The sequence below is a fragment of the Rhinoderma darwinii genome, chromosome 7 (genome assembly GCF_050947455.1).
Source record: "Rhinoderma darwinii isolate aRhiDar2 chromosome 7, aRhiDar2.hap1, whole genome shotgun sequence".
Lineage (NCBI taxonomy): Eukaryota > Metazoa > Chordata > Amphibia > Anura > Rhinodermatidae > Rhinoderma > Rhinoderma darwinii.
Window position 1 is genome coordinate 38614090 of NC_134693.1, and position 16847 is coordinate 38630936.

At 41.1% G+C, this 16847-nt stretch overlaps 1 protein-coding gene across 4 annotated transcripts in view; it reads right to left on the reverse strand.

The window, feature by feature from the left end:
• The window catches only part of FNBP1L (formin binding protein 1 like), a 137040-nt gene that overhangs the window by 6775 nt on the left and 113418 nt on the right, over positions 1 to 16847 (reverse strand). For 2 of the 4 annotated variants that reach the window (XM_075833192.1, XM_075833191.1), the window contains exons 10-13: positions 8735 to 8788; positions 4108 to 4217; positions 1791 to 1923; positions 277 to 371 (exon numbers count right to left, since the gene is read on the reverse strand). In XM_075833192.1, the coding sequence (XP_075689307.1) occupies positions 277 to 371; positions 1791 to 1923; positions 4108 to 4217; positions 8735 to 8788 (392 nt within the window). The remainder of the gene's footprint in view (positions 1 to 276; positions 372 to 1790; positions 1924 to 4107; positions 4218 to 8734; positions 8789 to 16847) is intronic. The other 2 variants (XM_075833193.1, XM_075833195.1) reach the window with 2 other exon arrangements.

Genomic DNA, 16847 nt, shown 5'->3' on the forward strand with positions numbered 1-16847 from the left:
GGGGGGTCTTGAGCGGTGGACCGCTCTAAGTTTTCCATTTGAGACAACCCCTTAAGACGTCTTCATTGCCAATAGAGTAAACTCATCTGACCTACATCTTTTAGTGGGGATCTAAGACATCTGTATACACGCCTTGTGTTTAAGTTTCAGTGAATATAAAGACAGGCAGAGTTTTCTTTGGACTCCAAAAAGAACACATGCGTTTGCCGGTCAGGATTTTAAATGGCTATGATGTGAGGAGAATGCCCAAGGATAGCTTCTGATTGGGATATTAACCTCTCTCTGCCTTGTGCCACCAGATGATTGGCCTCTGCGCTGTGCCTTCTTTCACTTCTCTGTGCTACTTTGCCTTCTACTTCAGATAGCCAGGCCTGAAAATGAGAAAAAGTTGATGTTACCACTGGATATAATAGCTTGCAGATCTTGATGCCTACAGTGGATTGTTTCAGACCATGGGACTAAAACAGTACCATGGATAGAATCCCAACAATGTTACAAAAGGAAATGTAAAGAAAAAAAAAAATATATTGATATGTATATATTTATGACCAGTTGGAGTGGGCTTTTCATAACCATACTGAAAGTCATTGTGAATACGTCAAGATATAATGGTATTATGTTTGTATCATGCCAATTTAATGGATATTGGATGAGTTAACTTTTTTTTTATTATTTCAAATGTTTTTAAAAATGGACATTTATTGGTGATTCTTTACAAAATTTTATTTTGGGGATGAACTTAGATTTGATCTGTATTAGGGTATGTGCACACACACTAATTACGTCCGTAGTTGACGGACTTATTTCGGCCGCAAGTACCGGACCGAACACAGTGCAGGGAGCCGGGCTCCTAGCATCATACTTATGTACGATGCTAGGAGTCCCTGCCTCGCTGCAGGACAACTGTCCCGTACTGTAATCATGTTTTCAGTACGGGAGAGTTGTCCTGCAGCGAGGCAGGGACTCCTAGCATCGTACATAAGTATAATGCTAGGAGCCCAGCTCCCTGCACTGTGTTCGGTCCACTACTTGCGGCCGAAATACGTCCGTCAATTACGGACGTAATTAGTGTGTGTGCACATACCCTCAGGGTTATATTCAATGATAGAGGCACACAGGAGCCTCTGTCTTCCAGTTAGTCCATCTGACTGACTGACTGACTGACTGACTGACTGACTGGGCTTACAGCGGCGCTATGCACCTTCTATCTATAGTGGATACATAGAAGCTGCAGAGATGAAACGAAATAAAATTGTAATAAAAGTCAATTTACAAAAATGTATATAAAAACACATAGCACAAACATTTAATAATAACAAAGAAAGGCTACAAAGGTTTACAAAGCCTTTAAGTTACTGATTATTTAAGGTATCTGCTGCTCTTTTAGTGTGATATTGTTTTAGGACCTCAGGTGTTTCTTTTGACATCCAAAAACATCTGGCCAGATAACACGTGTTTAGCGTGAAACGGCTGTTTTTTTTTTACTTGTGATTGTGTCCTCCAAGTTGTGAATTTACTATGATGGAATAAAGCCTTGAAGTTCTTTAGTGAGTGCCACAACTTCCTCTTCTACTGGATCAGAAATAGCTCTCAACACTAAAACCAAGTAGTCAGCACCTCAAAAACTAATTCCATTAGTCAACTTTTGTTGTCGAGAATTTCTGCTGTATCTTAACCAGACTAGAAACACATTTATGGACATCTCTGTGCGTCGAAGCCCCAGTAATATAAATAAAGACTTCCAAATGATGATTCTGACTTTATATATTACTTGATATTATCACACTGACCTCATTTTTATGTATTTCCATCCGAAGCTTCTCAATGTTACTCATCGTTTCTGCTATTTTTGGTTGCAAGCTGCTCGGGTCTCCCATTTGTGGGCTCTTCTCATAAACATCTTTCATTTTATTCAGGGCCTCTCTATGGTAGAAAAGAAAGGATTATTAAAGTGTACCAATCATTGTATTTTTAGTCTAAAAAGATCAAAAATTCTTTGTTGATAATGGTCATAACATTTTTATAGCCATTTTATTGATAGAGCTCAAAATGCCCTGTGCTTCTCTTCATAGCTATAGAATTAACTAAGGGGGCATACTTAAGGTGGATTTATACAGCGCCAATTAAACGAAATAACAAATCCGTCTTAAGCCCCCTAGTGGTGGCTGCAGGTGTTCAGAATTTCATAAATGTAAAAATGTAATACAGTATAACTTTCCCATGATTGGAGGGATTTAATTAATCACTTTGTGTGTTCATTTGTGTGCTGTACATGTTTGCTGACGGCATAAAACACTTTTACCAGCATCCTGCATACTATTTTCTTTGAGGGAACCATCCCCAAAGAACCAATTCACAATTTTGGGTTGTTGTCCCAAAGAGCTTTCACAGCGCCCGTTAACTGTGTCAATTCGCAAACCAATATTCCAAAGTGTGGGCTCCCTTTATGAATTCGTAACACTCATCGGTAAATTTGCAGAGTTGAGAAACATTGATATAGGTTTGGTCTAAATGCTCTTGCACACAACCTTGTGTGCCGCCTAAGTCCCGGCCGTGATCCGTGGAAAGATAGGGCATGTTCTGTCTTTCCACGGATCGGAGAGTCGGGTCCGTTTTCACGGACCCGATTCACCCACTGAAGTAAGTGGGAACATGGAAAGTATCTGGTGCCATTAGGATGCTGTGAAAAACATCCGGAGTGGAACTCCGTTGTGTAAAAGAGGGCTAAATGGGAAAAATACACCAATGCACAAAGGGCCAGTTACTTTGTGGTGCGGCGAAAAGGAAAAAGGTTTTGTTTTTTTATACAGTATAGTTAATATCTGAAAGTTATATGCTCGGATAAGCGCTAGCATTGGAGATGGCAACTAGTAAGTGTGTTACAGGAGGCCTGACATCTACATGGAAATAAGTCGGTCTTCGGCACCATGCACACGAACGTAAAAACGCCCGTAATCCATAGACTTCTATTGGCCACGGGTACCTCCCCGTATGCTTACGGGAAGGTGCCCATGCCGTTGAAAAATATAGAACATGTCCTATTTCAGGCCGTAATTACGGCACGGGCAGGCCCATAGAAGTCTATGGGGCTCCCGTAATTACGGTTGACTACGTGTGTGCACCCGTAATTACAGGAGCGTTGCTAGGCGACGTCCATGTATAGTCACTGTCTAGGGTGCTGAAAGAGTTAAACGATCGGCAGTAACTCTTTCAGCACCAGGGACAGTGGCTACTGATAATATAGATAAAGCTGTAAAAAAAAACAAAAAAAAAAAAACGTTCATACTTACCCAGAACTCCCTGCTTCTTCCTCCAGTCCGGCCTCCTGGGATGACGTTACAGCCCATGTGATCGCAGCAGCCAATCACAGGCCAATCACTGGCTGCAGCGGTCACATGGACTGCAGCGTCATCCAGGGAGGTCGGACTGGATGTCAAGAGAGGGACGCGTCACCAAGACAACGGCCGGGTAAGTATGAATTTATTTTACTTTTATTACGGAAAGGGCTGTCCCTTCTCTCTATCCTGCACGGATTGAGAGAAGGGCTGCCGATTACTGCAGTGTAATTTTGCAGCGAAAACGTGCCCGTAAATACGGGTGGAATACGGGTGACACCGGACCCGTATTTACGGGCACGGGTCCGTAAATACTGGTGCAATACAGGTCGAATACGTGTGACCAAAGACCCGTATTTACGGGTGGACAAAAATACGGTCGTGTGCATGGGGCCTTCCATGAAAGATCTTCTTAAAGGTGCCTCTGAAAAAAACTCTGGGGATTCAAGGGGGTTAATGGAAAAACTAGGATGTTAAATATAAGCCACCATTAGATTATACATATGCTGGACTAGTATTAGAATGAGCTGCTGGAGTTGGTCTTGATGTAGAAGTTTCACGATAAATAACAAATCACTGGACCGATCAATAAAAACTTTCAATACTAAACAAAATTCTGTTATTTTAATATATATATATTAAACCAAGGTGCTAAATAATAAGGTGAGATCCTGCACATACTTTCAAGCTAAAAACATGTTCAAAAGACAGCAATGGTTCCTTGGCGAGGAAGGTATAATAGAGCGACTTATGAAGACACACGGTCACTTACTTTTGATCAATCTCTTTCTGAAGCTCTCGATTCAGTTCATCGATTCTTTGCTGCAGCTTCTTCCGTCTTTGCTCTGGGGGAAGGTGACTGAAATCTTCTAAGGCCGGGCCCTGTGTAAAGTAAAGATAAAATGAACAATAGGAATGGAAGCTTGACAGGGGCACACTGAATGGAATTGAAAAAAAGCAAAACAAAAAACATGTCTGATCAGTGGAACAAGCACAATCCTAAAACTGGTTTCTTAGAGGTTGCTGCAAGCCTAGTGTAACAGACCTACAATAGAGTACACAATAATACAGCCAAGATAATTATCCAAACTGAAGACCCCTCACCATGCCAGAAATGCAGAATACCACAGTTAGATGTTACAAGTGATCAAATGAAAGTTTAAAGCGCACCTCTCGTCCTTATTTCATAAATAAATGTGGATATATGATACTGTGTAATACAGGAATAAGGAACAGTGGTTTCTTCATCTTTCAGAAACCTTTAGTTCCCCTTTCTCTGCCTGAAGGCTCTCTGTAAATTTTCGGAGACCTCTTCAGTCACTAAAAAGGTTTTCAGTAGAACAGTAACGGAGAACATGGAGGAGAGGGAGAGGAGGAGGAGGGAGACGCAGCTGCAGTCTCCTTGCCTCAGGCTGTGTGTCAGGGGGAGCAGTAGGGGAGTAATCTGATTGGTCACAGCACACCGCTCACTCCTCCAGCTCCACACCAGGAAGAGCCCATCCACTCAACACAGTAACAGAGAAAACTATAATTTTACAGAAATGTTGGAGACAGAAGACAAAGATTCACAACATGCAGGTTCTGCTGAATGTTTTGGGCTGCACTACATCTAAAACCCATTTACAGCCGTCTAAAAAGTGATTGGGATTATTTATTTTTCTAACAATCGGTGCGCTTTAAATAAACAAGCGAGATACAAAAATAAAAAAAATTGCTGTCCTGCGTAAATCGAATGTGAGTCAGCGGAGGACAGTTTTATCAGCCACTCTTCGCATTATACAGGAGAATCTTGGATCACAAGTCACTGACCTTGAAGCAACACCGCTTAACCAGTAAAAATATAATTATTGGGGTTAGGCCAAAACACATGAAAATAGTAAATGTGACTAATATGTGTGTGGCGTCACCTCAGTTTATTCTGCATGGAAAAATTGTGCTCCGGTTCCTGTGTTGCAGTGTCTGGAATAAGTCATTAATTATTCTAACAAGCTGATTCACTATGCTGACAACGTCCAGGCCCCGAACATACCGTATGAAAGCAAACATCCTTGACTTCCAGTATATTAGGTGTTATTAATACACTCATTAGATTTGGTCATTTTAAAGACCGACTAATAATTGAACATGTGGTTTTTAATCTCTTAAAGTGGTGTCAGAGGTTTAGTGGACAACCACTGCTGAATCGGTTTGTTTTTTGCCAACCCATTTTACAATACAATAATACCCAGGGCTATTTTGGGAGTAGAAGGTGAAGAACTCCCAGTAATAGCGCTGCATCATCTACAATCTGTGGATGGGTTCATCTTTAAGAAAAATAGCACAGAAGTATAGCACATAAAACATTCTCCATCACTTTAGAGCTTTTCGGTAGCACCACAGACATAAGGGCTATGTAAACCTTCGAAAGCGATTATTTTTTATTTTATTTATTTTTTCATAAAAAGGTCAGTGTGTTTTGTGCAACTTTATAATTAGTTTTTATTAAAAATTATTTTTACTTTTTGGAGATCCAGCTGCTCTGTATCTTGTATACAGAGCAGCTGTATTGTGCGGTAAGACCTGAACCAGTTAGTCCCGCGGACCCGACAGGAACAGGATTCAGCGTAAGATACAGCTGCTGTGTATACAGAGCAGCTATATCTCAAAAAGTAAAAAGAATTAATAAAAATGTATTATAAAGTTGCACAAAAACACACTGACCCTTTTTGTATTAAAAAAAAATTACAAAAAAAAATTAAAAATAGCTTTCAAAGGTTTACATAGCCTTTAAGCATGTGCTGTATTATCTTATAGCATTACAGTAAAATCCAGAGCAGACAGAATTCTTAAAAGGATTCAAATCATTTATTTTTAATTTACTGTGCAATCTTTTCATGCTTTCTAGAACAATGTGAGGGACCTAAAACACGATCATGAAGGATGGAGAAACTCTTGCACAGCTCAAAAGTTTTCACATCTTTAAATCCAATGTACATACAATGTAAAACTGAGTTATAGACTGTATTACCATCCAGAGCTGTGTTCACAATTCTGCTGGTTGTCCTTGGAAACGGTCGACAAGCTTACTATGACCCCATAATGAAGTGGGACAGTTCATTTTTCCTGGATTGGATTATTGATACAGCAGAGTGCTTGGTGTAAATATGACACTTATCAGAACGTAAATCACTAACAGAGTAAGCGCTGCATAGATACTGAGCCAGCCAAGGATGCAAAAGATTTCTGCTCTTAAAGGAACAGTGTCACCACAATTTTTTTTTTAATATGTTAAAGATGTTAGTGCTTTATTAAAAACGTTTGGATTAATTTGTGTGTTTGTGTTTTACTTTTTCTTATTTTTACACTTTTTCTTCCCTATGGGGGCTGCCATTTTTTTTTCCATTTCTGTATGTGTCGATTAACGACACATACAGACATGGAATACGGCAGCCACAGTCCCATAGGGACTGCGAACGGGGCCCGTTCCATCCACTAACATGTACGCCGCTGTGTGGGAACGGCGCATGCGCCGCTCCCACACAGTTCAATTTGAAATGCGCGCCGTCCGGCGCCATTTTCCTGTGGACCGGAAGTCGCGGCCGGACAGTAAGATTACTACTTGTGCACATGGAGCAGCGGCAGCAGACGGAGCGGATGGACCGGAGGGAGCGGCGGCGACTGGAGCAGGTAAGGGATTTCTATGTATGTTTGTGTTTACTACTGTATGTAAACCTTCTACACTGTGTTAGCTCAAAAAATGGCGACACAGTGTAGGAGCTTAGACCGTTCAAACCCCTCGTTTCTCCCGGCACTAGCCAGGATAAAGGAGGGGGGGATGCTGAGAGCTCACTAGAGCGAGGGCTTTTTACCCAATTTTGCAGCATAAAGCAATGTGGTTGCTTTACCACATGCAATGCTGCAATTTTGGGAATGGCTCCATCTAGTGAGCAGCAATGGGAAATATTATAAATTATAATCCAATTGAATCCAATTTATAATATTTCCTGACTCGTGAAAAAAAAATAATAATTAGAACAATGTTTAATCACCTACACACTAATTGTTTAACAAAAAAAATAAAAAAAACATGTTTTGCTGGCAACACATTCCCTTTAAGCCTACAGAAATGGGACTATGGCTCTGGACTGCAGTACAGTCTAACTCAGGATCAATACAAGGTATCAGTAAGGTATTTCCAAAGGTAATCTACTTTGTGTGTATACAGAATATACACTACACACACACACACACACACACTGTAAAATGGTGTTCAAAGGTGAACATTAATACCTTTATATGATCAATTTAGAATGGACAGCGAAGTGTATTCAAATAGTGGTCACCCAGACAGAAAGACAAGTGGTTGCTAGTTAACCTAAATTTTCACATTCTGAAGAATAGAGTAAGGCTATGTTCACACAGAGTTTTCTGCAGGCGGAATTTCTGCCTCAAAATTCCGTTTGGAAGTTTGAGGCAGATTTTCCTCTCCCTGCACACCATTGAGCACCGCGGGCATAAAACGCTGCGAAATACGCTTTCTCTGCCTCCCATTGAAGTCAATGGGAGGTCAGAGGCATAAACGCCCGAAGATAGGGCATGTCCCTTCTTTCTCCCACGAGGCGGTTTTACCGCTCGTGGGAAAAAGACACCTCCACCTCCCATTGAAATCAATGGGAGGCATTATCGGTCCGTTTTTGACGTTTTGCGGCGCGGTTTCCGCGTCAAAAAACTGTGTGACCATAGCCAAGGGGGAATATAGCAAGTTATGTAACAGTAATTCCACTATTTGTATCCAGTTTCTCTTAGAGCAGGGCCTAAAATATTTTGACACTAAATTATTCTATGGGGAATATATATAGCAAATTGTTTTGGTTTATTGCCAACTCACATGACATAAAGTCACAGACCTGATAAGCTTGGCAATTCAAGGGATACTCCTAAATATATAAATCCAAAAAGCGGAGCTCTAATGCTTTTAGATTTTCACACTCAAGAGGCTGTAAATGGAGCATGTAAAGTAACGTTTAAAGATCCCTACCCCACTGCAGCCACTTTGGAACACAATTTTAAGAGTCTATACGGAAATACTTATATAATTGCAACACACATACCATTATCCTGCAAACCACAAGAGACACAAAACAAAGCAGAAGGGGAGCCCTGTCATGTGAAGGCGTAATACCAGAGGCTTGATATTATTTACTTGTTACATAATCGCAAAGGTCGTATAAGCAAGCAAGATTCACACAAATGGACAGCGCTGACATAACAGGAGCGTTACTTAGGTCAGGAACTAGGCCCAGACCTACTAGCTATGGAAAGAAATGGAGAATTTTTCAAGCACTTCCCCCTCGTGAGTATTTGAGAGCCACAGAATTCATAGAACAAAAACAGACAAAGTATCAAGCAGTGACACTCACATTGGCATGATGGGACACAGACCAGCACACTTTGCTTACCATCCTTAATGACCACTGAACCGTTCCCCAGCAGCAAAAAAAAATGGCAAGTTACTGAAAGATAGTGCAGACGTTTGTTCCAATATTGTAAAAAAGGGAAAATATATAGCTATATACCTCCTCTTCAAGATCCAGGTGAAAATGAAAAATACAAACACATCAAAACATAAACCATCCTTTTAGTATAAATTAAAGCGTTGTCTGGTTTTAGCAAATTAAATTAAAAAAAGTCATACAATTTCCCAATATAATTTCTCACGGTTTTCAAGATATCTGCTTGTTGCTATACAGTAGGAATATTCATTTACTTCCAGTGGATAAAATTCTGTCCATGCTCATGTGATGATCATAGAGGAGCATGGCTCGTTACAGTATGTGTATCAGAGCTGTGTCTTCTAACGAGCCGTGCACGTCACACTATCACGGACAGAATTTTATCCGCTGGAAGCAAACAATGATTGTTCCTATCGAATAATCCCACCACCTGTGTCCATCACATGACCATGGACAGAATTTTGTTCACTGGAAGTAAACAATAATTGTTCCTACTGAATGACAAGCAGAGATCTTAAAAACAGTGAGGAATTCGGTATACTGGGAAATTTTATACAAAAAGACTACATTGGCTGAAACCGGACAACTTCTTTAGATCAACCAAGTTCAACTAACTATTGATGGTAAAATTTGGGCATTCAAAAGTCCCCATTGCTTTTTAGAAACCAATTTCACAAATCAGCTTTATTAGTGTGAACGGTGCTACTACTATGAACACCTCAGTACCCAGGTTCTGTACTTGTTTACATGGTTATCTGTATCACTCTTTTGTATACTATGTAAAAAAAAAAAAAAAAAAAAAGGCCTAAAAAAAAAATTTCAACAATTATTTTCTCCTATACTCACAGATAACAGAGCTGCAACAATGTTTAATATCCCAAGTAAAAAAAATAAATAAAAAAAAACCAGTGTGAGGAGAACTGCAAAATGCTTTATTGCATCTGTAGATAGAACAAAAGACATACATGTGCTGGATGCATCCGAGGGAGACCAGATTTACTTTGGAGGCCATAGCAGACAAAAAAAAGTGAGCAACCTGTTTAGAAATGTAGTGGTAACAAACTATGTCATATAAATGGGCCCGCTTATAGGGAAAAAACAGGTTACCACAGGCCATATCCAAAAAAACTAAGAAATTTTAGTTTAGATAAGGGCTAGACCATTTTTCAAGCCGGTCAGTCTGAAGCTGGGAAAGGTGGACGAGCCATTCCTTGTGCCGGGCACCAAATAAACACATGCTCTGTACGCAAAATCAGGACTTTATTACTACAAGCTTCGTTCTGACGACTCGCTGCGGTTATTATCTTAGTCAAATTCCCATCAGGTCAAACACTTTATGAATGTAAATATAAAATCACCCCACAAACCACACTGCATCTCACCGGCTACAGTGCACAAGCGTGGAGATATACAGCAGGCCATGCACGTCACTGCAAAGGCTAGGACTGTGACATATAGGTAAACATGTCACATAGCATCCATAGGTGACAGAAGAGCGGCAAACACAAGAGGAGCAGGCGGGCCAGTTTTACAGGAATCTCTTGTTCATACACCCCATAACAAAATACAGATATGAAATATTATATGTATGCACACAGATGGACATTTTCTGAACTTGCGTTCTTGAGAAGCCATAAAAAACCTGGCTGAACAGATGAACAATGAAGTATTTTTCCTCTATCATTTTTATGTCCTTATAATTACTATTTTATTTATATTTGTCATGTTCCACATTCCTATCACTAGGTTTACAAAATAGAGCAGCAGCAGTATCAATAAGGCTTTGTTCACATTAGCCTCATGGATTTGTTCTTAAAGAAGGCCTTCAGCAAGAAAACGACTTTCCATCACTGCACCCCCCACTTTGTCTTTCCAGCTCTGGACGTCTTTTAGTATATTGCAGTCACTTCCCTGCAGTCCGGTCTTCTGTCTGCTTCTGATCAGTCGTCATCTTGAATTTTAGATTTCCTGCTTTATCTTCCCCTGTGCTATGCGATCAATCCCATAATGCCTCAGTGCAGCATCAAATAAGCAGATAGAGCCAGGCCATCTTTGCCTCCAAGAGGGACACATATTATCCTTTCCTCCAAATTCCCCTAAATAAACTAAAGGATTAGGAAAAGCTGAACTATGATCATCTCCATTATTACTGTGAAACAAGAGCGCTGCCTTATCAGCAGTAACTGTGGTAATAGTCCTACACCCCCCCTCTGGTGAAGAGCCTGTGTCAAACAGCCCATGTAATTTCATCATACAGGAAGTTCTGGTGCCCATATGAGTGACACAGGATTATCCCGTTGATACAAATTTAATCCAGCTTTAGTGACACGTTTTTTTCTGACTGCTGCTACGTAACAACCAATGTAATAGAGTGATAGAAGTTGCAAAAAAAAAGTTGAGACTGATACATGGAATTCCTTAAAGCCGATCGGTCAGATATTTATGCTGCCCAATCTGAGGGCAACATAAAGAAGTGACAGACACGCAGGTATTCATTTAGTGGAATTTAGAACTCATATAGACATACTTGCACACGGCAACATAAATATCTGACCGAATCGCTTTAATCGAACATATGGGAAACTTTCTTTATTGGAGTATGACGTATCTGTTTTCAAATGGATTCCAACAAATCCTGATGAATCCTATTGACTTATAGTGGGTTCATTGGATTTTCTTTTTTTTTTCTGGCAAGAATAGCGTTGCAAACTAGGCTATTCTTGACATCAACAGCCAACGGAAACCTGACGGGAACATTAACAAGACATCCACCCACTCCTGATATGAAAAATTAATTCTGTATTCGACTAAGCTCACGCTTGCGTTGTATACTTAGTTACTCCGATCCGTTTTTTTACCATCAGTGAATGGTATCAAATTACAATCAGTTTGTATCAGTTTTACATTGACACCAATGATAAAAATCACCCATCCGTAAGATATGTCATTTTTTAATTAAAAATCCCTTTAATACGTTTTTATACATTAGTCTGATCTAAAAATCGGATCGGAGTAACAGATTAAACAATGCAAGTGTAGACTTAACCCTTAGACTAATGTGCTTCTTTTTAAAATCTCTGCTAAAATATACACAACAAACCACAAAAACAAAAGACACACATGGAAAATTCATCTGTTCAGCCCGGGTATATAAAAAACACCATTACATTTCACTCTCCACACAGCAAACTTTGTACAACTTACCGCTCTTCTTAGGCCTCTAAAAGAAGCCCCCCTCTGCCTGCACACCTTCACCTCACCCGCTAAGTCCCTGTCTGACAGAGTTAAATGAGGACCACTGGACCAATAAACTCCAGGAGGTGAACTAGTCTGATATTCGGGTACAAAAAAAGAATGTATGAGCTAAATGTATTCTACAGGAGTCTGTAACCTCAATTTCACAAGTGCCAAACGTAATCTTTAGGGGGGATTCACACGAGCGTGTGCGCAAAAGGCACTTAATAGCTCCGTATGTCAGCCCCGTATGATGCGCGGCTGAGTGATTTTCGCGCAGCTGCCATCATTATGACACTCCGTTTACATTCATAGTTTTACTGCTGTTGCGCGAATCACGCTCGTCCCACGGAAGTACTTCCGTGTGGTGCGCGTGATTTTCACGCACCCATTGGACTTCAATGGGTGCGTGAATTACGCACAAAGAACAGACATGTGGTGAGTTTTAAGCAGCGGACTCGCGCTGCGTAAAAATCACGGACAGTCTGCACTGCCCCGTAGACTAATATAGGTCCGTGCGAAGCGCGTGAAAATCACGCGCGTTGCACGGACTTATATCATGTTCGTCTGAATAAGCCCTTAGGGTGGGATAATCTGCCGCAGATTTTGCTGTGAATCCACGGCCAAATCCTCATGTGTTACATACATGATTTGCCACTGATTTCACCCTTTGGCATTACAAAGTGTAAAATCTGTAGTGATAATCCACTGCATTTCTGCAACACAATGAGCATGCTGCGGATTTAAAAATCTGATGCGTGCTCCAATTTCTGTGCTGAATTTTTCTGGTAAATGTGGATGAAGTCTTGAAAACCTCATCCACTTGTATTGTACACTAATTTTATGAAAATTTGCAATGCGGAATCCACCATGCCTGGACCCGGCCGAACGTAAACCAGTCATTTCTGAAGAAACCTTCATTTCTGAATGGCTGTGAAACTAGTCACTCTGGGACTGGTCATAAAATCAAGAACCTGATCTAGGAAGCACCATTTCCACCTGTTTAGATTTAGAACGTTCTGTGACTATCACAGAAAAAAAAGACCACAGGGTTAACGTGGAATCTTTATTCAAAAACGTTATATTAGCACTAAGCAATGTAATTCTGGGTGAACAACACTGCAAACGTCCAAAAACGAAGGCACAGACTGTTGATGAAACCACTACCATTACCAAACTCCCATTAGGAGAGATCAAGCCGTTTCTATATCAGTATTGAAAGGGTTTTCCCAAGAAAGACATTTATGACCTATCCACAGGATATTCCATAAATGTCAGAAAAATACGGGTCCCACCTCTGGAACCCAAACCTCTCTCTAGAACGGGGTCCCGTATAACCCCATTCTTGCTTTTTGTGCTCACGCTGCCTCCCGGCCACTTACTGATTACATGGTCGGGAGATGCGTTAACAGCGTAACTCGCTGAGCTATGCGGTTTCAGTAACTCCCATATAACTGAAAAGTGGTTACGGAAACAGCGTGGTCAGAAATCAGCCAGAACACAGAGAGGTAGAACTGGGTTTAGGGAGCCCCGTTCTAGAGATAGGTGGAACGCGCATCTATCTGACATATCTTGTGGATATGTCATAAATGTCCCTGATGGGAAAACCCCTATAAATAATTTGGAACAACTTACTGCTGCGAGTTCTTTTCAAAACTTACCATTGCAAAGAGAGTCGACTGCGCTTTAGACTGACCGACGCAGTAGCGACATCATCAATACCGGCTAACATCACACGCCTCACCAAAAAGTGAAGCAGTTCCAGACATCACATTAGGGGTGAGTTAATTTAATGTTTGACCATATATAGCAGGCTAATTTTTAAGATGATAATTTTGTACGGCCCGTGAATGATGTTATAAATATCCAAATGGCTTTTGGCAGAAAAAAGGTTCCCCACCCCTGTTGTAAAGGATTGTTTAACCTCAAGCCTACAACCTTTTCGAAAGATATTATTGTAAATGTTTGAACAATAAACGTCAGAGGGGTATTTTTGAGCATACAAGCAATGTCTGTGTCTCTTACTTCTCTCCGATATACGTCATAAAGGTCAGCTAGATGCGGATCCCACCTCTGGGACCCGCACCTAAAACCCAGTTCTATCTTCCGGATTACATGGTCGGAAGTTACGGAACCACAGTAGCGTAACTCACTGAGCCACGCGGTTTCTGTAACTCCCATAGTAGGGAATGGCAGTTATGGAAGCAACGTAGCATGCGAGCTACGCGGTTTACGTAACGACTATTTGGTTCTATGGGAGTTACGGAAACAGCGTTGCTCAGCGAGTTACGCTACTGTGGTTCCGTAACTTCCGACCATGTAATCAGTAAGTGGCTGGGAAACAGCGTGAGCACAAAAAGCTTAACGGGGGATTAGACGGCCCCGTTCTAGAGATATGTGCGGGTCCCAGAGGTGGGCTCTGCATCTATCTGACATTCTTGGCATATCCTGTGGATATGTCATAAATGTCCTTCATGGGAAAACCCCCTTAAGTAAACGCTGTAGAGATCCCCATTCCCCAATTCTCCCTATGTTTTGTTTAAATACAATGAAATACTGTAATAGAATTTATTTGGAAAAACTCAACCTTATATCGCATTTGTTCTCTCAAAAGCTCATTGCCGGAGGTCTCGCTGCTGGAAGCGCTCCAGATCAGTGATTTGAGGTAGGGGCAGCTATTAATGCAGCACTTCTGCAGGAAAAATGCTGCATGATAGGGTGGCCACTAAAATAAATAGACATCTTTGGAGTCCATGTTTTTCAGTGAGTTTTCCTGCTGTCTTCCATGTCAGCTTTAGCTAATGGAAGAAACAGAAGAAATGATCCAGCGCTGAGTCTAGTTGTTGGTTAAAAAGGAAGCGATGTTCCCACCTTTATTGGGGTGATGTAGGTTAAAATTGTAGGGAGACGCAGTCCCAAGAAGAATGTGAGTAGGCGGTTCTGCCCTGGCCTGCGCGTTTCGAGCAACTCCTGTGCTCTTAGTCATGGCAAAGAACATTTCTTTTTAACCTACATCACCCCAATAAAGGTGGGAACATCGCTTCCTTTTTAACCAACAACTAGACTGTTTCTTCCATTACATACCGCCAGCCGTAGCGGGGATCCGAGCGGAGAGTCTGGAGATGCACCAAACTGGTGAGCTGGCGGTTTCCGCCCTTTACTATTTCAGCTTTAGCTAATATCAGCGTTTTGAATAGAGGAACCAGCTCTACACATGCCATAACAGGGCATAATTCATGTAGTGTTTTTGGGTTTACTATACAGTACAATACATGGTGGGTATTTACGGTCAGAAGTAAGAACGACATGACAGTTCATCACAGTTATATATTCATGATAAAAGTTTGTGTATGGAAGTCGTAGTCATCTCGCACTCCTTATCAGAAGCTTTGCAGAAGTCTATCATGACCTTAAAGAGGCTCTGTCACCAGATTTTGCAACCCCTATCTGCTATTGCAGCAGATAGGCGCTGCAATGTAGATTACAGTAACGTTTTTATTTTAAAAAAACGAGCATTTTTGGCCAAGTTATGACCATTTTTGTAGTTATGCAAATGAGGCTTGCAAAAGTCCAAGTGGGTGTGTTTAAAAGTACAAGTCCAAGTGGGTGTGTATTAGGTGCGTACATCGGGGCGTTTTTAATACTTTTACTAGCTGGGCGCTCTGATGAGAAGTAACATCCTCTTCTCTTCAGAACGCCCAGCTTGTGACAGTGCAGATCTGTGACGTCACTCACAGGTCCTGCATCGTGACGGCCACATCGGCACCAGAGGCTACAGCTGATTCTGCAGCAGCATCAGCGTTTGCAGGTAAGTCGATCTTACCTGCAAACGCTGATGCTGCTGCAGAATCAACTGTAGCCTCTGCTGCCGATGTGGCCGTCACGATGCAGGACCTGTGAGTGACGTCACAGATCTGCACTGTCACAAGCTGGGCGTTCTGAAGAGAAGAGGATGTTACTTCTCTTCACAGCGCCCAGCTAGTAAAAGTATTAAAAACGCCCCGATGTACGCACCTAATACACGCCCACTTGGACTTGTACTTTTAAACACACCCACTTGGACTTTTGCAAGCCTCATTTGCATAATTACAAAAATGGTCATAACTTGGCCAAAAATGCTCGTTTTTTAAAAATAAAAACGTTACTGTAATCTACATTGCAGCGCCTATCTGCTGCAATAGCAGATAGGGGTTGCAAAATCTGGTGACAGAGCCTCTTTAAAGAGGCCCTGTCACCAGATTATAAATGCTCTATCTCCTACATAATGTGATTGGCGCTGTAATGTAGATAACAGCAGTGGTTTTTATTTTGAAAAACGATCATTTTTGAGCAAGTTATGAACTAGTTTAGATTTATGCTAATGACTTTCTTAAGGGAAGGTGTCACAATTTTTATATATATATATATATATATATATATATATATATATATATATATATAATATTGCTTTTCGTATGATATGAAAATAAATTTTATTTATTTGTGTTCTTATGTTGTACTTTCTTACTTTTACTTCTCTATGGGGGCTGCCATATTTTTTTTCATCTCTGTATGTGTTGATTAACGACACATACAGAGATGGAATACGGCACATACATCCCCATAGAGAATGCGAACGGGAGCCGTTCGATTCACTATAGCGTACGCCGTCTGTGTGGGAACGGCGCATGCGCCGCTCCCACGCAGACCAAAAGGAAGGTCTTTGGCAGAGCGAAATCCGGCGCCATTTTCATGTGGACCGGAAGCCGCGGCCGGACAGTAAGATGACGACTTCCGGTCACGGCTT